This window comes from Tribolium castaneum, chromosome 10 (assembly GCF_031307605.1).
Source record: "Tribolium castaneum strain GA2 chromosome 10, icTriCast1.1, whole genome shotgun sequence".
NCBI classification, from domain to species: Eukaryota; Metazoa; Arthropoda; class Insecta; order Coleoptera; family Tenebrionidae; genus Tribolium; species Tribolium castaneum.
This window is the reverse complement of record NC_087403.1, coordinates 7,943,360-7,966,756: the sequence shown is the minus strand read 5'-3', so window position 1 is coordinate 7,966,756 and position 23,397 is coordinate 7,943,360. Positions and strand designations below refer to the sequence as shown.

Genomic DNA, 23,397 nt, shown 5'->3' with positions numbered 1-23,397 from the left:
TCAGCAGGTGTTAATCTTAATTGTAGTTTTGTAGATTTACCGAAATATTTCATGATTTTTTTCAGTGGAAATTCACACACTTCACTAATTTATTGGTTTCTTGAGATCAATATGTGTTCGCTGTGATCCATCACTTATAGTTTTTACTTACACAACTGTTTACAATCAAAATTTAAATCGTTTTTACTTTTTAGCCACTTTCAAATTCCAATAATAAACACTTTATAGTAGCAAGAAAAACCGCAGAACCAAAGTCATATTTACCACCACATACTACTTTTAAAGTGATTCTCTCTAATAAGTAACACTATACACGTAAAATTGTTAGACAATTTATTAAATGTCAATTAAATGTGGAAGTACGAAAATTTTGTTACTGTTTTTGACATTTTTAAAAATCATCACCAGAGGGCGTCTAGTTATTTTTATTTCCAAATTTTAAACAGTTTAAACATTAGTCTTTTCATACGTAGAGCAGATTAGAGGTATTTCAATAAAGCCAGTATTTCATTTAATAAAAGTGAAGTTACCAACTTGAATTTTAAATTTTGACCAAGAAAAGAATTCGGCACATAACATATGTAATAAAGCTGTCGTGTATGATTCATTTCATACCCTTATCATTAGACTTAGGAATTTCAAATATCTTATCAATATCACCCCCATCCCCAATACAATACACTCTCATTTTCATTATTATTATTATTATTCATAACATTATTGTCACAACGTCTCACTACCATTCTCCTGTCCACAACAATATTTTGGTGACAGCGGTGCACAGCAAAGCCGTGTAATTTCTCAACGTCCACTCAGTCCTAGTGTAAATTTCAAAAGTTTGGTGGTAAGTCGCTTTTTAAACGGACAACGGACTTACTATAGGAAGCGGACGCAAAAAAATGAAACTGCTGTATGTACAAATAATTAATTGTTGCGACAGTAAACCAATAAAAATTAGTTTAAAAAAAACAGGAAAATTTTGTTTTTATTGAACTCACAACGAATGTAGATACATAACCAATTAGATAAGATGTTTTGTTAGTTATTGAATTTTTATTATGTTTATGTGTATGTAAGACTAATATAGTTTAATAAATACATTTTCTTCGACATTACATACTGTTTTTACTATTCATACATGTTTAGCAGCAGTTTATACAATTGTTTAAAATCTGGCAACAAATTCTTATGTCGCTTGGGTGTTCATTCTAACTGATTTCTACTGTACTTAAGTTGAATAGCATTAGCTAGACTTCGTTTCCTCAGTTTTCTTTATATAGACTATTGTTATCATTAAATTATCAAATATTTGTTCGAATTATAGCTCGATGGATTCGCTCTTCGGATTAAAGGAGATTTAATATATACATAAGTTTCAAAACTATAAAATCAACTGTCACTTTCACTGGAGTCCAATTTAACACAGAATCACACGGAAATAGAAAGTTTTAATTTGTGACCTATTTGGCCATTTTTCCTACGGTTTTGAAAGAGAAAGTACCTGTAATTAAATTTAAAACTGGATATTTGTTTAATCTGAAACAGATATATGTCCGAATCTTTGGGATATTGTGCCGCTGGAAGGAGATCGCAGTTGAAACTCAAACGCAACTGTCAACAACGTTTAATAAAATTCCTTACAAATCTTGGGTAACAATCTGAATCTCAGCGGTACTTCGTGTGATCACAAGAGTACAATCGTGATCACACGAGACTAAAAGCAAGACTGAAACGTAACTCTAACTTTGATATAGATATGTTTGATTGTCGGTAATTAATATAGCCATGTGCTGAGAACTGTTAGGAGCATGCGCATGACCTACACAAGCTGATGTGAGATGTACAATCAGTAATGAAAATGAGACTAAATAAAACAAAAGAACCTTTTAAAAATTGTATTAAAAATGGATACAGCGTGACAAAATAGAATTTTTGAAGCGACAAAACCTTACAATCATACGGAAAAAAATTCGAAATCTTGAGCATTGTAGACTTTGTTCTTGTTCAATTACATAACAAAGTATCAAAAAACCACAGATGTGCTTTAATTCATTTAAGATATATATATTGCACTATTCATATAACATAGGCCTCTATGATTCAATTGAATTTAAACAAATTCTACAAGTGTGTATCACCGTAAGGGCAATTGATTATTACTTCATTTAATACATAGAATTTGAATAATGTGGCACTGTTTTATTGCAATATTTAAATATAGATAAAATTAAACTAAGTGTAATAAGTACACAGCTAGTCGGTAGCAACTTATTAAATGGAATGTGGGTCATCGAAATAAAAACATTATTTACATTTAAATTGACCGAGAGATCACATTTCTCCTAAACTAATATTAAGTAATTAATAAATAAAAAAGTAAAAAATAAAGTGCCTACGTTAGCTACGTTTTTAAGGCAGGAATCACTAAAGATGTAAGTGCATAAGTTACTTAAGATAAGTCGGTTTGTGGCCTGCTTTGCTCCAACTCTTCGCCCGCTTCCTGGGTCGGATTCGCATCCGTCCCTGTAAGTAACTCATTTTTCGTTTCATTCTCCTCTTTCGGCGAAGTCGGGCAATCGTAAGTCGAGACCGAGCTCAAGTTTCTGCGATGTCCCGCCTCAAAGTGCGGCTTCTCCTCAAACACTGAAACATTCCTCATGGCAAACAAAACCCAAGCAATTCCACAACAAAACGATCACTTGCAACATTACGAAATGACTATAATAATAACACCCAAGACGTCTTTTCTTTCAATCTTTATAAGAAATTACGAAAAATAAAAAAAAATTTTTTAGAAAAATGATGCACTAAATTGGAAAAAATTATAATTTTCTGAGAGGAGAATATTTTTGCCTAAAAATTAAGATTTTAAACTTCATAAAAGCTTTGAAAACAGTTTTCAATTTAAAGAAGTAAATCTGTAATACTACATTGTTATGATTTATGTCCTATGACCGTCCCCAAAGCAAACCAAAAATATTCTCTTATGATAGAGAAACATTATTTTTTTCTTTTTAGTGCATCTTTTAAATAAAAGCTTTTTTCTAAAAAAAACATTTCTTAATTTTTTTTATTTATTGCTTTTTAGTCTTTACTTATTCTAAACGTCTTTTTCCCTGAAATTTAGTTTCGCCGTATTATTTTGCTGATTTGTGCAAACTTGCTTAGTGGTATGTGATAGAAAAAAAACAGTTGTTAGCATTGAAAGCACATCCTAACTTCTGTTCTGTGTTTACTCTATCGTCCAAAATAAATGAATTAAAAAAAATAGCGACATTTGTTTGTAAAGAAAAGTAAAGAGAATGATTAGCTATTAATACTTTTCCTAATGACCAACATACCGTTAATGTTGGAATAAGCTACTGATGTACACATCGAAAGCCTATTTGTAAACATAACCTAAAACTTCGAAACCCCATTTAGGGGGTATTTAATCACATAGGATTGCATTGTCACGCAGATTAAGTAAGTATGCAAGATTTCAATTCATTGGGACAACGGAAACCCTTTCAAATTTGGCTCCAAAAATATGAAACAGACAGACAGACAACAAAGCAAGTTAAATGAAAGCTTTTAAAAATGACAGTTATTTGGTCAAATGCCAACTCAAAATTTTTATTGAAGGTAAAGTAACTTGAAAGCGATCGTTTGGTGTGGAATTACCCATCAGTCAGACGTTGGCTTACATTTGTCTAGGCTTATAATCGAGCCGACGATTTCATTGGTGGTGATCCCACCAGCTTCGTCGAGGTGTTTCCTCCGACGTACTAGCCACCAATCAACCAGGAAAATCCCCAAGGCAAGAATTTTAATCCCAGCGCAAAGCCCCACATACCTATACCGGAATTGCTCGATATCGTACAAGAGACAGCGGCCACCTTTCGAGCCACACGTGCTCTTCCAAAGAAGACAAGTCGAATCGATCAAATTACCGAAAAGAATTGGGGCTGGGATGTAGCCAAACAAGCGAAATATCACAAACTGCATTCCTAAGGCAAATGAGCGCTCTTCCTCGCTTACGGATCTTAAAAATCACATTGTGACTTGACTTAACTTGACCTGATTCATGTTACTTACCTTAAAACTATCATAAGTAGCGGCATTTGTGTTATGGCCACTATGAATGTCATAAAGAAGAGGAGTATCAAAAATGGATAAATTGTATGACAGGATGAGTTGCAAGGACCGGCTGTCGCAACAGGAACAACAGTGACTTCAGCGTATTCACTGTTTGTCCGTGCTGCGAGATTTACGGACGAAGTTGTTCCACTCAGGCTCATGTTTCCGTGAATACCTGAAACCGCCACATTGGCAAATGTGCACTCTTTTTGAAATTTTCAAGTTTAAACATTTAAATCCTGTTTATAGCGCTTTACAATTCAGCACATCTCTTTCAAGTCAGTAAGTGTATGTAAATGCACTCTAAAGGTCCAGTGAGGTCCATTGGCCCAGAGAATAAAAAAGTTAGATCTCAGTCGTTGTATTTTACCCCTTTTGAACTTTTCTTGCTTTTATTCTTTAAAGATTATTTTTGCACTTGTAAATGAATATGGTCACTAATAAAACAGTGCAGAGAAAGTTTTTCAAATAACTTTAAATTTTCTATTACATATTTGGAAAAATTTAATGTAGATTCTTTGAATTCTCGGAGAAAAAATGTCTTATTTTGTTGATAAAGTGTAGCGAACTGTTTTCTTTCAGTGCCACGTAAATAACATTGTTTTTTCTTAATTCTTACTGCAAGAATTAAAATTCATTTCCGTTTGCTAATCTACAGTGTTCCAGCCCAGTACCCGTCTTTTGTAGAACTCAGTTATTATTAAATTTGAAGTTTTAATATTTTGTAGACGTTGTTTATACTCTACTACGTATTTCATAAAAATATTTTTGATTATATAATGTTCCAAAAAAAATGAAGTCAATAATATTTTTTTTCATCATACTATTATTATTTTTTTTATTCTCATTAGAATGCCCTTTTAGCCACTTAAAAAATAAAAACAGTGATTCCTTGATAACATTATTACTAGATACGTTAGAGTTGTGCTAACAAAAAATGTTAGTTTTTTGGTATCACATCGAATGACATAAAAGTAAACAGGGATGTCCATTTAAAATAAGCAAATAAAAACTACAACATTTTAAAAAGATTGTAAATAAATACGAATACTCTGTAGTAACTCAGATCAGTTAAATTTAATTAATAAGTCTGGTAGACGTTGTTTCACACCTACTTAGTAATAATGTTACCAAGAGAGCACTGGTGTATTTTTTATTAATTTTTATAACTAAAGGTGTAAGAAAGTAATCCCTAAATTGACTTGAATTTTTTAAGGACATGTAACAAGATAAAACGTATCCAAATGAATACAAAAAATAATAGCATGACTTTAAAAAAATAGTGTGGAAAGTGAGTGATATCGTACGAGAATCTTGACGCACGAGGCACTAGCCGAGTGCGGACAGCTCACAAGCAAACGACATACACTTTCCATAGAGTTTTGTACACTATTTTTCCCACGACACCAGTGACGCAAAATCATCAATTTCTATCAAACCGTTTATTTTTAAATGAACGTCAGTTTAATCTATACATGTAAGTACCTACTTTGCTACCTACAATAAATATATAAATATTTTTTATAACAAACATGTTTGTTAGAGAAATAATGGAATTTGTTCAAAATTGTCATAGTTCGTGCCTACTTAAGGTTAAAGGAGAAGACGTTTTAGTGTGTTTGTAAGCCGTCAGATGGCGCGGAATTTATTTTTCAATTTCTTTTTAGCCATTCACTTTTTTCGTAAACGAAAAAGTTTCATCATAGAATCTTATTTAAACTTGCGCTAACGAAACACTTTAATGTTTTGACTTATTTTTGAAGAAAAAAAATTAAATAAATATTTTGAAAAACCAGGGCGGAGCGACGAATCTGCATTTCCTGCTGATCACAAATGTATTTTTGTTTTCAAAATTCAACAACGCGAAAGTTATCAAAACGCGAATTTGCTAAAATCTTTTGTCTTGTCTCAATCATATTGTTTGGCAGTGGAAGCAGCTCTGTACATATTAGCCATCAGCAATATATTTTCAGTGATATAGAAAAAAATTTGTCTACCCGATTTTAACGTATTCATTTATTCGATTTTGAGCAATGAAAACGGAACACATAAAAATTACTAACAAAAGTAACAAATAAACATTACATCAAAAATAAAAAGAACACTACTGACGCTTGATGTATTAGTAATTTCATTTCAAAGAATGACCGCGATAATTCTGTTTATGAATAGCAGTAGATACTGAAACGTCATCTTTCACATCTTCCAGTCTTAGTTGATCGAGGTTTATTTTGCCCTCTTTTCCTCTTACCCCGCACTCGAGTATGGGTGATCCTCGGCGGCAAGTATTGTCAAAGTAAAATAAAAATTCGCCTTTTGTTCAAAACCAATAATAATTTTTCTAGTTCCTTATTCGCATTCTACTCGTACCATCACAGTTGTTTAAAATTTTAATAAAAAAATGTCAATTTTTTTCAAAAAAGTATTACGTTGGCGCAAATTCTAATTGCTTAAAAAACTCACTTTCATTTTTCGTTTTAAAATTAGATTACAAATATCGCTAAAAACAGAAAAATAGTTTTCATTACACTTGTCTTTGTCGTCCCCTTTCGCCTTATCAGGTGGATATAGACACTTTCGTAGACGTATTAGCTGTTTCGAAATTATAGAAGTGCCAACGTCGCATTTTTTCTCAAAATTAGTTGTTATAAATTATTCATGCACTTCAAAAACTTAATAGCTAATGTAATTTGTAGTTTCAGCGAGAGGCCTAATCATTAACTATATTTTAAATTGTTATCAACCTTATTTAAAAACATACATATAATATCAAAAGTCCAACTTTACTAGTGACTGAGCTACAGAAGATGGGATGGCTGGACCAGCCTGTATAATGTGTAGTTTTTTAATCGTTTGGTTAATCCTTGTAATGTTTTCTTCGTGCCATTTTTCGAATTCAAACAGTTTGTAGTCTTTGTTGTTAATGCATAACTAAAAATCTTGTCTTCCACATGTCACAATAGAGATCGTTGTTACTTTAATGGTACTTTTTACATTTTTTAATGTTATTATTTAGAAACATTTCTTCCTGCTTAAAAATTCTTTTCTTTGATTTCAATTAAGTAATATACTGGTTGATTCTAGCTGATTTTCTTTTGTAGTAGACTTTGTAATTGATCTGTGGGATCTACTTTTACCCGTTATTATCATTAGTATTATTCACTAGCCTCAGATTTTGTTGCTGTTGTCAAATGCAAACAAATTGTTTATCAGCTCTAGTTTTTTACACATAGATAACTCAAGTTAGCATTTTTTTAAAAAAAGGACACAACTTTTAGTCATTTACTTATCTGTTGCTTCAGATTTTTTTAGTGTTATTACGTAACTGTTCAAAATTGCCAAAAGATTTTTCCCACCAGCTCTAGTTTTTGAGCCCTTTGCAGAAGCTATAAAATAGAAATTCAAGCTGTAGCCAAATTTGGACGTCAGGTTTAAAATCTACACTCCAAAAGTATATAGAACCAAATGTTAAATTTGCAACAACCGACTAAAGTGAATTTGTAAACCAGTGTTATTTATTCATCAACCGGTGGACCGTTTAGGGGGCAATTTATGTAAACTTGCGTCATTAAAGAGGCTGATGATGAACTGTAAAGCGTTTTTCAAAATTCAGAAGCCCCACAAAGCAGGAGTTAAATTTTTAAATATCAAAATCACTAAAAAGTCACGATTTTTAGACAAAATCATTCATTCACTAGTTAACGGGAGAAAAAATATAAATACCGACATATCATTCAGTGATTATCCCCTCGAAGTGTAGTGATCGTCAAAAACATTCCGCTCTAAATTTCAGTTTTCCTTTCCAAATATTTTATTTTGTTTCGAAGAGTCAAAACATTTAGGATTAGCCGTCACTAACAATCAACTAAGATTATTTGTATTTATCGGAGGAGAATTGTAAAAATTTCTTAAATTGTTCATCTTCAAATAACCAAAAACCAAAAATACATAAAAAAAAAACAACGCGATTTGAATTTAAATTTGTCAGGAGTAAAAAAACATATTTTAGTAACTTTCATATTTTTTCGATATTTAAAAAAACTATCACTGGGCTCAAAAACGGAGAAAATACTCACAGGCACAATTGGTATAATCCGATCGGAGTGTTGAGGTGCATCCAGCGTGACAGGGGCTGAAATAAGTCAAGCCGTTGTTGCCACAAACCGGCTCCACATCGTTCATGCTGCACTCGCATCCAAAATTGCAGGACGACGTCAAATTCACTTGGAAAGGTTCGGCATGAGTGCTGTTAAAATAAGGAATAGTTGTCCCAGCCATTTTTAAATTATCACAACCCAGGAAAAATAACAGCACGTAACAAATTAAACAAATCATGTTCGAGATTAGGACGAACTGAACGGCGCCCTTGGGTCGTAATTCCATTCGTTTTAAAATGCAGCCTCCCATAAAAATTCCAATACATGCACCAGGAATCGCGATTGATCCTTGAATAAATACGTAATAAAATTGCTGGAAAATTTCACACCCCATACCTGTGAAAACACTCGCTTGGCTTTTGCCTAAACTAAACTGCGTCTCGAGATACTTTGGTAAAAAGACAACGAACCCTGATACAATTATTAGCTCCATACATGCTCCTAAACATGTAACTATATAAATCGGATTACAAGCAAGACGCCACATCGAACGAGGAATATCTGCGAGAGAGAAACATTAATGGCAATTCCCTCCGAGACCAGCAACAAACCTTTAATGTCTTTGCCATACCCTGAATCATTTTTCGTCATTGGCGCTGCGTGTTGTTGGTTTGCCGCCGTAGCATTACTGCTACCAGCAGCTGCAGCTTTTTCCGTCAACCGAATTTTCTCCTTTTCGTGTGTCAGAACCTTAGGAAAGGAGAAAAACGGGACTGACACGAAAATTAGTAAAAGTCCTCCTAAGAGAAAACCACCCCACCACATACCCACCCATTTGCTGTCACCAGCATCTAAAAACAATCATAAATATACTTAACACTTCGAAATTTTTAGCATTTACCAATCGAAATTATTTTCGAAAAGGAATCCATATGGAACGAGAGCAAATACGCCCCCAGTAAGAAGCCCAAGACTGGACCAAACGCGGCCATGCTGTACATACAGCCTACAAATGATAACGTTAACGCTTTGTCTCCTTACATACAGGGTGACCCAGGGGTGCATAATCGGTCTATAACTTTTTTATTATTTAAAATATTGCGATTCTGTTTTAATTATGCGATAGAGCGACTTAAAGTCCACAAACAAAAAATGTTTTTATTATACACAGGGTGTTGTATACAGGGTGGTGAACCAAAGTTACATTTTTTTAAATGGAACACCTATATATTTTTGCATGATTAGATTCTACGCAAATAATAATAAAACTTTATATAAACTATTATGGGTCTATCTCTTTTCGTTTCGGAATTATTCAACTTTTCGTTATCAAAAAGACCAATTTTTGAAAAATCGCTGCAAAGTCGCCTATGAATATTTTCCGGTAAATTTGCAACAGAAAAATTCAGAATATCCTGTAGTTTTAGGAAATAGTCGACTTTTACTTGAAACACGGAAATTATGTACAGGGTGTGCCAAAACGCAAAAAGTTGAATAACTCATGGAACACCATGTATTTCTTTACACGTGTCGATTGCATTTTTCATAGACTTTCTATTGATATGCGGTTTTTATAGCAAATTTACAATATTTCTTAAAGTGTTCAAAAAAATAAAAAATATATTTTTTATTTATTTTATTAATAATTCTTGATGAGTGAAATTCATTTATGTATCAGGTAATAATTAGATTACTTGTGTAATTAGTCACATTAGTACATATCAAAAAATTAATTACCAGTTGACTATCAGATTCTAGGCTAACATATTGTCTTGTAATAAAATATATTTTTTTGAAAAATCTCTAAAAAATATTTTAAATTTGCTATGCAAGCCCTACACCGTTAGAAAGCTTATCAAAAATGCTATCGACTCATTTAATAAAATACAGGGTGTCCCATTTGAAAAAATGAGTTATTGAACTTTTTGCGTTTTGGTACATCCTGTAGATTATCTGCGTGCTTTAACTAAAAGTCGTCTATTTCCTCAAACTACAAGGTATTCTAAGTTTTTCTATTGCAAATTTATCGGAAAATATTCATAAGCGACTTTGCAGTGATTTTTCAAAAATTGGTCTTTTTTATAACGAAAAGTTGAATAATTCCGAAACGAAAAGAGATAGACCCATAATAGTTTATACAAAGTTACATTATTTTTTGCGTAGAATTGAATTATGCAAAAATATATAGGGTGTTCCATTTAAAAAAAATTAACTTTGGTTCACCACCCTGTATACACAACACCCTGTGTATAATAAAAATATTTTTAGTTTGTGGACTTTCAGTCGATCTATCGGATAATAAAAACAGAATGGTAATATTTCAAATAGTAAATAAGTTATAGACCGATTACACACTGCTGGGTCACCCTGTATGATGAAAATGAAAATTTCGGGTGTTTTAGTATTTTTATAGACAAAACGCGATTATTTAGCGAAAGAAGCTCCAAATTACAAAAAAGCGCATTTTCAAACAGAAATTCAATTGCTACCAAAATTTTACTAGAGCTGAAAAGTAACCTTTATTTTGCAACTTTCGTTAAAAACTACTCAAAAACTGGATCAACACCCCAAAATTTTAACCATGGACAATGTAATTTAATTTGAAAATTTCTCGTCTGTAAATCATTTATACAGTGATAGTCAAAGGAATAGAACCACACGTTATTTGTTCAAACTATACAGGCCGATTCTTTTATGGCCTACATTAAAAACTTTTTAACTTTTAATGTAGCTACAGCTTTAAAATTTTCTGAGTTCAACCAATTATATATAAAATGGCTGAGCTTCCAGAACTACAAAAAATTGACGCCAAGTTTGAAATTTTAAATAGTAACCAAACATTTTTATTGCATATTTGAATTCACCTTCTCAAGCTGAGTAAAATTTACCCAAGTTGTTGGCACTTATGTGTCATAGTTTTTGACACGTAATTTTTTTGTTAAAATTTTCATTTGCAAGGGTTTATCTAAGGTATCACCCTTTGCGATAAGTGAATAATTTTTCTTGCATACGATAACCGAAAGTTTGAAGAGTTTGAATTGTCCACTGTCAAAATTCATGGCTAGTATAATTTTTTCAAAATGATTCTCAAAAAACTGCTATAATTCAGTTTTTTCAAATAGAGCGGATAAGACATGTCTTTTAATTAACAGTACAATTTTTTCCGAAAGTGTACTTGGTTACAAGTGAGCCAAAATTTTGTTTTTTTCCGATTATTTGAAAAACTGTAACAGATAGATATAAAAGATGTAAATAAAAGTCTGCATAAAAATTGATGTTCTTTTGAATGTCATTGAAAAAAGTGTTCTATAATCAATTTTTAATCATCATTTTAAGAAAATCTTTGACTATCAAATACCAAAAGAGTTATTCACTTATTGTAAATGGTTCACGAGCTGTGATACTTTAAATGAACCCCTGCAAATGAAAATTTGTATAAAAAATTGACATACGCCAAAAACTATGACAGATAAGTACTAACAACTAGGGTACATTTTATTCTGTTTCAAGAAGCAAATTCAAAAATAGGTGGTGGTTACTATTTAAAATTTCAAAGTAGGCGCTTATGTCTCATAGTTACGACAATTCAGCCATTTTGAAAATAATTTAGATAAACTCAAAATGGTCGATTGTATACAAAATCTTAAAGCTCTAGCTATATTAAAAGGTAAAAAGTTTCTAATATAGGCCCTAAAAGAATCAGCCTGAATACTTTACGAAAAAACTATAATTTGTACATTCTAAAGTATGTAAAAAAATGTGATCGTTTTCCATGAATATTTTTTTTCTAAATTCCTTTCATTTTCGAGTTAATGAAAAAAAAATATTTTTAATGGCACTAAAATGATTTTTTTTTTTGGTAAAAGATTATGCCCTAAAAATGACTTTTCATTTAATTACATTGTTTTTGAACCAGTGTTTTTTTAAATAAATTACTAAAATTGCGTTTCGAGCTCATTACGAAGATTTTTCGAACTTGGCCGAAGTGGTTGTATCCATGAATGTTTTTATTTGCAAAAAATTTGACGAATCAAAGTATTCAAATAAAAATATCCATGGACACAACCACTTCGCCAAGTTCGAAAAATCTTTATAATAAGCTCGAAACCCAACTTATATTATTTATAAAAAAACACTGGTTTAAAAACAATATTACGTGATGTCTAAAAATTGCAATTGTTTGGAGGATGAATGTGATATTTTTGCAGTCGAAATAGTTAATAGCGGTTTGGTATAAATTTATTATTTATATTTTTGAAAGTCGGTATGAGTTTCTAATTTTATAAAAACATTTTTTCCTTTTTCTAAATATTATTTTTATTTATTATTTTAGTTTTTATTATTGTATCTTTAACTATTATAGTTTAGACTTTACAACGATATTATTTGTTTCATTTTCTTTCTTTTATACTTGTATATTTACTTATAATAATTATGTAAACAATGTCATGTAATTGGAGACATTGTTTATCATAATAATAATGATTAGTTACAAGTCTGTTTAGATCGTAATATTTTACAAAAAAAATCGCCATATTGGGGTGCCATTTAAAAGAATTTAAAATTTCGAAAAAAAAAAAAACTCTGTAGCTAAACGAAATAATAGAACTGATCACGGAAAGGTGATGATTTTACAGCCCAGTTTGGTAAAATTTTGTGAAAAACGAGAGTTTTTGCTGCTTAAACACATGGAAAATGCAAAAATTGTAAAATTTCGAAAGCAATGTGGTGATTTTTGGTTTATTTTAATTTAATTTTCCACTTGATTCTATCGGTCCGATTTAACGAAAACTCACATAAAATCTCACTTTCAAGCTTGTAAAAACGTGTTTAAACTATGAAAAAAGAGTAAAATGCACCATTTTTTCTGGTTCCAGTAAGTCAAAACCTGGCTTAAGTTCAAATAATATTTTCGCCAGTTTCGCCATAACTGAATGTGTCGCAAATGGGACACAAACATAAAAATAATAGCACAATTTTTGGCATAATTTGGCAAAATAATCACGTTTTGTAAGGGAAAGTCTGGTATTAAAACGTGTTAAGTGATTTCCAACCCATTTTAGAAAAATTGTTAACACAAACTGTTTTTTATTTCAAAACGAAAAAAAAACGAAAATCGTTACATTTTGGAGGTTTTTGGTATTTTTTTTACTTTTCACCTAATTTCGCTAAACAATTGCGTTTTCGTTGGAAAAATGCAAAATATAATGAAAAATTCCACCCAATTTTATCGTCCAGTTTAGCAAAATCTCGCATAACGCTGAGACTCAATGAAAATGTGTAAAATTAATCTACTGTGTAACCGAAGTCGTCATTATTTATTGTTATTACTTGATGTTACTCACCTTACTGACCCACCTCAAGAAATTGATAGTTTTGCATTATTTAAGGTGAAGAAGAAATCTTTAAGTACGAGTGCAGTGTTTTGAAAAAACAACACAATTTTTAGAACAAAATGTATTCATGGGAAGAAACTTGTTTTAAATTAGAAGACATGTGAAATAAATTAGAAACAAAAGCCATCATTACCCAAAATAGCATTATGACATTTTAAGCGTCAAAAAACTGATTTAGTTCGCTTATATCGTTCAAAAAAGTGCATGCAATGAGTGGGAGATCGAAGATGAGGTTGGGCGAAAAAGTGGTAAAAGCTTCCGTCGAAATGTGAAAATGAATGGCAAGGTCATTAGGGTGTATGCAGGTGAATCAATAAAAGTTTCATTAAGTTGGTTGATCAATATTAGTGAACGTGTAGCGTGATTATAATTTATGAAGGAACTTTGGCATTAAAAACGCAACTTACCTATATAAATAGAAGAACTTTCGGGTCTGACATGATCATCGACATAAGTTGTTCCCAAAGTAAATAATGGCGAACCTCCACAGCCTAATAACAATTGTGCAAGTACAAATAACAATACTGGTCCAGTCGTTGACGGAGAACCCTGAATGCAATTATCCCCCCGCAGATTATTCGGGGCTAAAGGTGGCGAAGACAGGCCGGAGGAGAGCCTCCCTAAGCCCATGTCTTCCTCATGGACCGAAATAACTCGACACATATTCTCGTCTGTATTGTTTATGACCACTTCACCGACGTTCTCGTCGCCGATAAAATGCGGTACCATGAAGATCAACGAGCCCACCCCCATTATAACAGCCCCCACCCCGATCCACACCGGGATATGTCGCCGACTCCCCAAATAACTAACAAATATTACAGTTATCACATTGCCCATTTCGTACGATGATGCAATTAATCCTGAAAGACTCGATGGAATCTCAAAACGCTTTTCAATGGTTGTTATCACAGAATTGATATAGCCGGAGCTTAACGCTTGTTGCAACGTAACGAGGAATGATAAAAGAAAAACAAAACACTGCAAAAACACAATCACAATCGAGTAACACCACAAAACCAGACCCACCTTAATTCCTGCATATTTTTGAATAAAGGAGGGTCGGCACTTAAGGATTCCGCATTCTTTTGTATCCCTTAATATCACAGGTGGTGGGTCAGAGTATGTAGTGGCATGTGCGGTTTTGTCTCTGCAATCCAATATTGGAAAAAACACAAACAAATTACCTAAAGCAAACCTATCAAAACCGGCCGAAGGGTTACGACTGTGACACTTTATGACAGTGTCATGACAAAACGTCGTCGAACATTTTGTGTCAGCTGTGCCATTGTCTTCAGGGACGCTTTCGGAGTAAAGTCCTGTCATGGCATACATGGACTCCTGCCGGCGATGGCCCTTGCAGTGGCTGGTGGAGGCGTCGCCCCCACCCGTGGAGGTGGCACCCGTGCTTGCACCCGTCATCTCGCATCAACTCAATTCACCCATTGCGGCATCTGAAACTAAACGTAATCCTCATGAGCAGTTCTTTGCAGGTACGGCCGGGTGATTTGAAAATGTCATGCCAATAAACCCCAGCACTTGGGATCGGTAGGTACTCTAACCGCAACCATCGGTGGCAATAAACTATATTTAGTAGTAAACTTCAGGACACGAAATAATTTTAGTTTTCAACTTGAATACAATCACTTAAAATAAGATTTCATTTGATGTTTTTAGTAAATTTCAAAGTCATAATAATAAAGCTGATTCCAATTACAATTGTCATTTAATTCGTATTGAGAATAAAATTAATCAAAAATGGAAATTTTAATATTTGTTGATTCCAACAGTTGACTCGAATACAGTTGCTTAAAAGATCTGATGTTTCTAGTAAATTTAACCGTCGAAACCCTTGGCCGATGAAATCAATTTCAATAAAGATGTTGTTTAATTCGCGTTGCTAAATAAATTTGTTCTCCCTATGATATTCAGCGAAAACTAATTCCATCCCTTTTTGTAATAAAAATCCAAACACGATTACTAAAGTGACAAACTGTAAACAAATTTCTGATAAACATTTGCAAATAAAAAAACATAGTTTTGATTTTAACTGGAGCCATCTTTTCTTTTAAAATATTCTATTCCTTGTTGAAGAAATAATAATAATCATTGAACAAGTATTAAAATAGGTAGAATTCTTAAAACGCACAATTCACAAATAGGCCTTTAGAGGCAATCAGATTTTTGTTAATTCATTAATTAATTTTTTTAAATTTGAAATCAATTTTATTTCACATTGAGAATTAAACAACACCTTCATTAGAATCGGAAAAGGGAATAGAATTATTGGATTAACGAGTTTATTAACATAGTGATTTTTAAAATTACTGAGAACATCATAAAATTAAATCTTATCTTAAGCAGTTGGATTCAAATTGAAAAGTAAAATTATTTCCTGTACCCAAGTTTAGTTTATTGCCACAGATGTTTGCGGTCCGAGTACCTACCGATCCCAAACCGGAGTTTATTTTGACATTTTCAAATCACTCTACTGTACTGTACAATACACTGTCCGGCACATTCTCATGACACTCACGTCGTTCGTGTCATTTCGCAGCCCCTCTTTAGTATCTACCACATTTTCATGGGTCGCAGCCCCCCTTAAATTCTATTTTGACACAAAATGCACCTTTTTAACTGTTAAAAAAATTAAGTTTTTATTTAAAAATGTACTAAAAAAGGAAAAATAATGCTTTTCTATAAAAGGAGAATATTTTCGCTTACAAGTTACGATTCTAAAATTTATGAAAGCTTTGGGACTGGTAACCTAAACAAAGTAATTCTGAAATGCCGTATTAATCAATAGTAGTAGTTAATAAATTAACGACATTTTTTTGTAACAAAACGTAATAAAAATGAATCATATATTTCTACAAGTGAGCGAACAATGCGCTTTTTACACAAATACCGTGACGTCATAATGTCCAACATAGCGTGTATGTTGGTATTAGGTGCGGTATGTACAAATCGAACATCCCTTTTTAACTCAACCTAAAACCTACCCCTTTAGGGTGTAATTAACTACATAGAATTTGCATTGTCACGCAGATTACGTAAGTATGCAAAATTTCAATTCATGCGGACAACAGGAACCCTCTCAAATTTGGCCCGAAAAAAACGAAACAGACAACAAAGCAAGTTAAATAAAAACTTTTAAAAAGCGTTAGCTACAATACAGAGTTGTTTTTTTAGGGCCTACATTAAAAACTTTTTAATTTCTAATATAGCTAAAGCTTTAAGATTTTGAATACATCGATCATTCTGTGTTCAACTAAATTATTTTCAAAATGGCTATGAGAAATTGGCGCCAAGTTTGAAATTTTAAATAGAAACCACCTATTTTTATTACATTTTTGAATTCGTCTCTTGAAACTGAATAAAAGTTGTTAGTACGTATCTGTCATTTTTTTGACGTATGTCAATTTTTTTACAAATTTTTATTCATTCAAAATAAATTTAAAAATATCATTTAAAATATCACACCTCGTGAATCCTTTACAAGAAGTGAATAATTCTTTTTGCATTTGATAGCCAAAGGTTCGAATGGTTTTCTCAAATTTTCAGGATTGTCAACTGTCAAATTGCAAGGCTACTATGATTTTTTGAAAATGATGATTAAAAAATGGTTATAATTACAAAACAGTTTTTTGAAATAGAATGACCCTGTTTTTTCAATGGCAATCAAAAGAACATCAATTTTTATGCAGACTTTTATTAACATCTTCTATATTTATCTCTTATAGTTTTTTAAATAATCGCAAAAAACTGAATGTTAGCTCATTATTAATTAATCATTTTTAATCAAGTAAACTATCGAAAAATGCGATAAAATTGTGCTATTAATTAAAAGAAATGTCCTATTTGTTTACTACTTTCAATGAAGAAGTTCAAAATTCGATGGCAGACTGACTGAGTTACTTTGCATAATTCAGATATAACAAACTGTAATTAAATATTATTGTTTTACAGCTTATTCAATAACAAACCAGCTTAAAACTAAATAAAATATTGAAATTTGACAAATTGTTCACCATTTTGCAAGGTCTACTTGATTAACTATGAAAATTACGAAGTAAAACCCGTTTTTTGTGATTTTTTTCAAAAACTGTAGTTAGGTATAGGACGTATTGATAAAAGTCACCATAAATATCGATATTCTTTCGATAGCCGTTAAAACAATGTGGTCGTTCTATTTGAAAAAACTGAGTTATAGCAGTTTTTTGAGAACTATTTTGAAAAAATCATACTAGCCATGAATTTTGACAGTTGACAATTTTGAAAATTCTAGACGACTTTTCAAACCTTCGGTTATCGGATGCAAAAAATTATTCACTTATAACAAAAAGTTCAAGGACTGTGATTTCTTAGATAAACCCACCCTTACAAATAAAAATTTTAACAAAAAATTGACATATGTCAAAAACTATGACAGATAAGTACCAACAACTTGGGTAAATTTTACTCAGCTTGAGAAGGTAAATTCAAATATGCAATAAAAATGTGTGGTTACTATTTAAGCAATTTTTTGTAGTTCCGGAAGCTCAGCCATTTTGATAATAATTTAGTTGAACTCAGAATAGTCGATCTGGATCGTATACAAAATTTTAAAGCTCTAGTTATATTAGAAGTTAAAAAAAATTTAATGTAGGCCCTAAAAGATTCACCCTGTATTTTTTGTAATGAATAACCCGAAAAATCAAAATTTTTTTTTATAATTTGTTTTTTTTTGCTGATTGGTTGGTAAATTAATAATTTAATTATAAAAAAAAATATAAAGAAAATATTGAACGTTGTCAATTTTTTATGTCTGTGCCAGTATAAGGGCTCGCCAACATAAATTATTTAACATAAAAGTTCAGTTGTACGCGATAATTTGTATCAGTTTCCAATATTACAAGAAAATTAAAAAATACCTGTCTATTGTTTCATATCAGTGGCACTATGAAGGGTTGCTAACATAAATAATTGCACAATTCGGCCCTCGATTGAAAAAAATTGTATAAAAACCAACCTCTCATTGCAACTACGCGTACCACAATGAGGGTGTTTGTATGATTTGTTTTTTAAATACCATTGTACAGTTAATGGCAAAACTATTCGCAAAAATGGCAATACATTTCCTCCGATAACATTTACTTTTGATTACTGCTTAATCAGAAATTAACTATTTGAAACACTCATTTCACGGATTCTTAGTCATAAAAATGTTCTGATAAATTATGTTGAACGTATGGGGCCAACCCGTTTAAAATTAGCCGGGCCAAGTTGGCTGTGAAACAACGACAGGTGTTTTTGATTTTTGGCGCGCGCCCGTTCTATTATTAAATGCGACAAACATGTCTCGAAGCTTTTAAAAAATTATCACGTGCTTTTAAAAAAATCGAATTATGTCGTATAAAAGGAGGCCACATTTTCCATACGGGGAAAGAATGTGTGACAAGTTGGCTGGGGAGTATGAGTTGTCAAAAAGCATGGCACACTGAATCCTTGTTGTAATAATCTCAAACAAAGTGAAAGTTCGATACGACATGCAATATTATTTAAATTAATTAAATTGGCAATACTGTTTTTCCTTTCATAAAATAAATTGGACGACCTTGCACTAATAAAGCGTTATTATTGCACGTACGCAATAACGAAAAATGCAATAAAATCAGAAAAACTTTCTTTGTCTTGAACCAAAAACGCACTTTCACGATTCAATTCGGTAATAAAGTGGCATAATAGTACAAGTGCTCGCTCCAATGAATAAACGATAATTATGGAAATGTGAGAGAAAAACTATAAATATTTAAAATTTGATAAGTTTGATTGAGTAAGTCGACTTTCTCTGGCCGTTTCTTTGCGTCAAAGAGATAAGGCTTGATAATCCCATGACGAGGCGTCCACTATTTCGATTGCTTTTGCGGCTATTTGCGAAACTCAGGCATTACCCTTTCGTTACAATTAATTCGGAACGGTTGTATTTTTTCCGATTAGTGGTTTATTACGAGTGGTTTCTCAACCCAAACAATGCTATTCTTTGAAATAATCACTCTAGTGGGACGATTTGTTCAGTTATGTTAATAACCTTTGTTTCAATCTTAATCAGCTTTGTCCCGCTATTGCCCTATTTAACCGCGAAGTGAGGTTTGCAAAATTCATCACGGTCATCTGCGACAAAATGAACTGAATTCCGGACTCGAAAATCGATAGAAAAAGTCACGCAAGCAAACTTTTCACATTTCAAGACACAATTTTCCCCGTCACCTGGCTCGGACATGAAAAAATTCTAAAGGGTTTTGCAAGTTTTAATTAATTATTGATTTTAGCTCCAGGTGGACGCTTGAATACAACCGCCTTAGATATTTATTAGCAATTAAAACAACACGGAAGGTTATTAACGTGGTCAACGTGCTCACGTTCGAGTGATTCATGTCATTATTTAAACCCAATTTCCAGTGTCAACTCTAATTCGTCCTATTTGAAATATCTCAAACGTGAGCTACAGTTCAAACAACAGTTAGAAAGAAGAAGGTCATAACGATAAGTTCGCCTAACCGGATCATTTTTTCAAATATGGGAAAAAACAACAATGTATAAAACACTCAAATGTTAAAAGTCAACTCTTTTACCGCAACTTTCAAATTTACACCCACGTAAGCGCTCATTGCAGTAAACACTTTTGTTGAAACAATTAGCGAAAATGTGGACGCGACCGCTTCCTCCAATTACAATTTTTCGTTTTAACCCTGACCAGTTCGAGACATTTAAGAAAGGTCACGTTTCATCAGCCAGCTTGACTCCAGATCATTCGAAAAATGACTCAATTAAGGGTCATCAATCTCCAACAATGGGATAATGAACCGATTTCTGGCACTCTTGCTAAAATCAAAAACGCCAGCGGCGGCTCGTGACCCCGACACGTCTTTCACACAAAAATTTACACATTTTCAAACTTTTAAATAAACAACGTTCGTTTGCTATGTTTAAAGTAACTTTAAAAAAAAATCACCTAATTACGTCTAAAATTTCTTTCTAGCGAAATTTTGCCAAAAAAGTTAATCTAGATTGACGTTTAGAGTGCAAACATTCCGCAAAATTATACTGGGTGTCTCAAAACTAGCGAATTCCGAGTTCAGAGCACTGTAGAAAATCGCTTCAGTAGTCCAAATATGGTTTGAAGGTCCACTTTGAATAGCGTTTTCTTCAAATGCAGGCTAAAAATTTCAGTGATTATTGTTATTTATGGTGTAGGTGATCGTGCAAATTAATAATGTAAAACAACTTCACGGAAAATTAGCTTTATTTTGGAAAAAAAATCTTAAATCTTTATATTTTTTTTTCAAAATTGAAACGACAAATTACAAAAATTTAAGATTTTTTACTCCAAAATAAAGCTATTTTTTGAGAAATCGTTTAAGATTATAATTCTCCACAATCATCTACGCCATAAATAACAATAAACACTGAAATTTTTAACCAGCATTTGAAGAAAACGGAATTCAAAGACTAATCTTCAAACTAATCTATCTTTGTAGGGAAGCAACGATCTTTTTTACTTTTTCTTTATTTGGACAACTAAAGTGATTTTCGGAATTTTTAGACACCCTGTATGTATAATTATTAATTACGTCAAAAATTAGGTGCCTTTGAACTAAAAGCTCCCTTATTCTGCATAATTTCGCCAAAAATGACTAAGTTAGGTCAAAATTAACGTTCTGTTTGTGCATGATTCCATGCAGACATGTCACAAAATGATGTGATTATGTCGAAAATTATGTGATTTTGAGCTAAAACTTCACTTATTTTTATAATAATTAATGGATTTTTTGGCCTGTATTTTGCAAAATTCCTTTAGAACTGTCCGAAAAGCCCAACTACATTTAAATTTACGTTATTTCGAACTAAAACTCATAAATTTTGCGGAATATCCTTCTAATAGAGCGAAAAATTTCCAATTGGGATATAAAATAATGTTATTTTGATCTTTGGCGAAATTGTAAAACGCCGAACAAACTTATAATTAATTCAAAGTATTTATTATTTTTGACTTCTCAAATGCTTAAGCACATTTTTCAAAAAAAACTCACCTTTTCACGAAATGGTACTCAAATAGGTACACCAAAAAATTACTAATGAAACTCAAAAATTAAAAATTACGTTACTTTTGTCTTTCTCAAGCGTTTTTTCGAAAACTTACTTGTTTCAAATAATTTCGCAAAAATGGACCAATACACAAATGAAAGTCGAAAATTTTATGTTTTAGAAGAGAAACTCACTTATTTGTAAAAAACAACCAAACTCGATAAAAACTCACCTTTCTCGCGTAATTTTCCGCAAACAAACCGGGAAATGATCAATAGAGATAAAAATACGCTATACTTATGCCTTCTTTTGAGAGTTACAATTAGTCGTTTAGCCAAAGCCAAAAATATATTTATCATAAAATTTGTCAAATTAATTAAACGAGATCGAAATGAGCGTTGTGTATGGAGGGATTTCGTTAAAATACGCCAAAATTCCGTCAAAAGCTAGAAACTCACTTATTTTGCAAAAATTCATAAAAACACACAGTGAATTAGTTAGGAACTCATCAAAAAATTGGATTGAAACGAAGATAATATTTTTTCTTGGCATTAAACACATGTGTAAGGGTTTCTTAAGCTTTTTGCTGCTAAACACAGTCTATGATTTGGAATTATTGGCGAGCCGCCACTGAAAACGCGTTTATCCAAATCCTAACACAAACTTCATTAATAATGGATCAAGCTTTGTAGAAAGTTTGTCGTGAAAGTATTACGTAACTCAATCAATATCAAAGGACACAAGGCAAAATTTTGATGAATTAGAGTTTTTCGAGCCCGAGCAAAAACTTGATTACAACGGAACCGTTTATGCATTTTAAACTATACAAACCACATTACATGACTGGGCCAGGGCTGATTTTCGACGTGTTTCTAAACAAACATATCAATATAAAGTTTCTGGAACGCTATTGATCCGGAGATATTTAACGTATGGATTTGTTTTTCCAACTACCGTAATTACATCAGAGAAAAAACAAGGTTGAATTGGTCTTTTTATCACACAAATTTGACCCAGATTGCGCCGAACACAAAAACAAACCAACGACAACACGGGGCCGAAAACAGAGCCCTGAGTGAAAGTGTGGCTTAACTTTACAGAAGCCGTAAGGGTGCGAGTTATTGCACCCCTTTAGCAAACGAGGGATCCGAGATTCAATGATTATCTTTGTTTGTACAATCAATAAAAGCTAACAAAATTTAATTAAAAAGACGGAATTTCAAGCTCCAAGTCGGTGTGCAGGTGCGAACTTGTCAATATTTGCCTCTGTGTGGGAGTTGTATAATTAGAAAATTGATGAAACACCCAACCCTCCAACCCAGCTCTCTCCTACTGATTTTTTATAATTAGACCCAAAACAGCTGAATTCGTTCGTCTAAACACCAGATGGAAAGTTATCTTGGGAAAAAGATTGTGCAACAAGAGCGAAATTCGCTTTTCGTTTAGTGAATTAACGTGAGCACAATTAGCGATAAAAGCAACAATAATAAAAAAATCTTACTTGTGGGAGGTCAATGCATCCTTAAATCTCTCTCGATAATCCAGGCCCGTATCAAAAATATTTTTATTCGGTTTATCACACTGAACACACAACCACAGTTTTTAATTGATACATCTTGTCGATTTTTTTCGAGTATTTATTTATATACAAGTTATTTGCCGCACAACACGGAGGTACAGTTGAGACAACACAGCTGGTCGTGCACTTGTGCACAGTC

General features: G+C 32.3%; 1 protein-coding gene across 2 annotated transcripts; it reads right to left on the bottom strand.

Moving 5' to 3' along the window:
* Positions 1 to 1,608: 1,608 nt before the first annotated feature.
* Positions 1,609 to 23,391, bottom strand: Oatp30B (Organic anion transporting polypeptide 30B). Of its 2 annotated transcripts, none has more exons than XM_967605.4 (11): positions 23,181 to 23,391; positions 14,811 to 15,072; positions 14,642 to 14,762; positions 14,020 to 14,593; positions 9,118 to 9,222; positions 8,828 to 9,067; positions 8,613 to 8,777; positions 8,196 to 8,564; positions 4,078 to 4,294; positions 3,687 to 4,024; positions 1,609 to 2,643 (listed from the first exon to the last, which is right to left on the bottom strand). In XM_967605.4, exons 2-11 carry the CDS (start codon positions 15,032 to 15,034, stop codon positions 2,450 to 2,452), a joined length of 2,547 nt encoding a protein of 848 aa, XP_972698.1. In that variant the 5' UTR covers positions 15,035 to 15,072; positions 23,181 to 23,391; the 3' UTR covers positions 1,609 to 2,449. The 2 variants fall into 2 exon arrangements, with proteins under 2 accessions (XP_972698.1, XP_064215535.1); XM_064359465.1 differs by lacking the exon at positions 23,181 to 23,391 and adding an exon at positions 18,526 to 18,652.
* Between the last annotated feature and the right edge of the window lie 6 nt (positions 23,392 to 23,397).

What these genes read in the sequence shown, in the direction of transcription:
- Oatp30B (XM_967605.4), bottom strand. Translation starts at nt 15,034, where the DNA reads ATGACGGGTGCAAGCACGGGTGCCACCTCCACGGGTGGGGGCGACGCC. An exon ending in CTACTTATGATAGTTTTAAG is followed by an intron (nt 4,025 to 4,077) that starts GTAAGTAACATG and finishes GTGATTTTTAAG; the next exon opens with ATCCGTAAGCGAGGAAGAGC. An exon ending in GATTATAAGCCTAGACAAAT is followed by an intron (nt 2,644 to 3,686) that starts GTAAGCCAACGT and finishes GGAATGTTTCAG; the next exon opens with TGTTTGAGGAGAAGCCGCAC.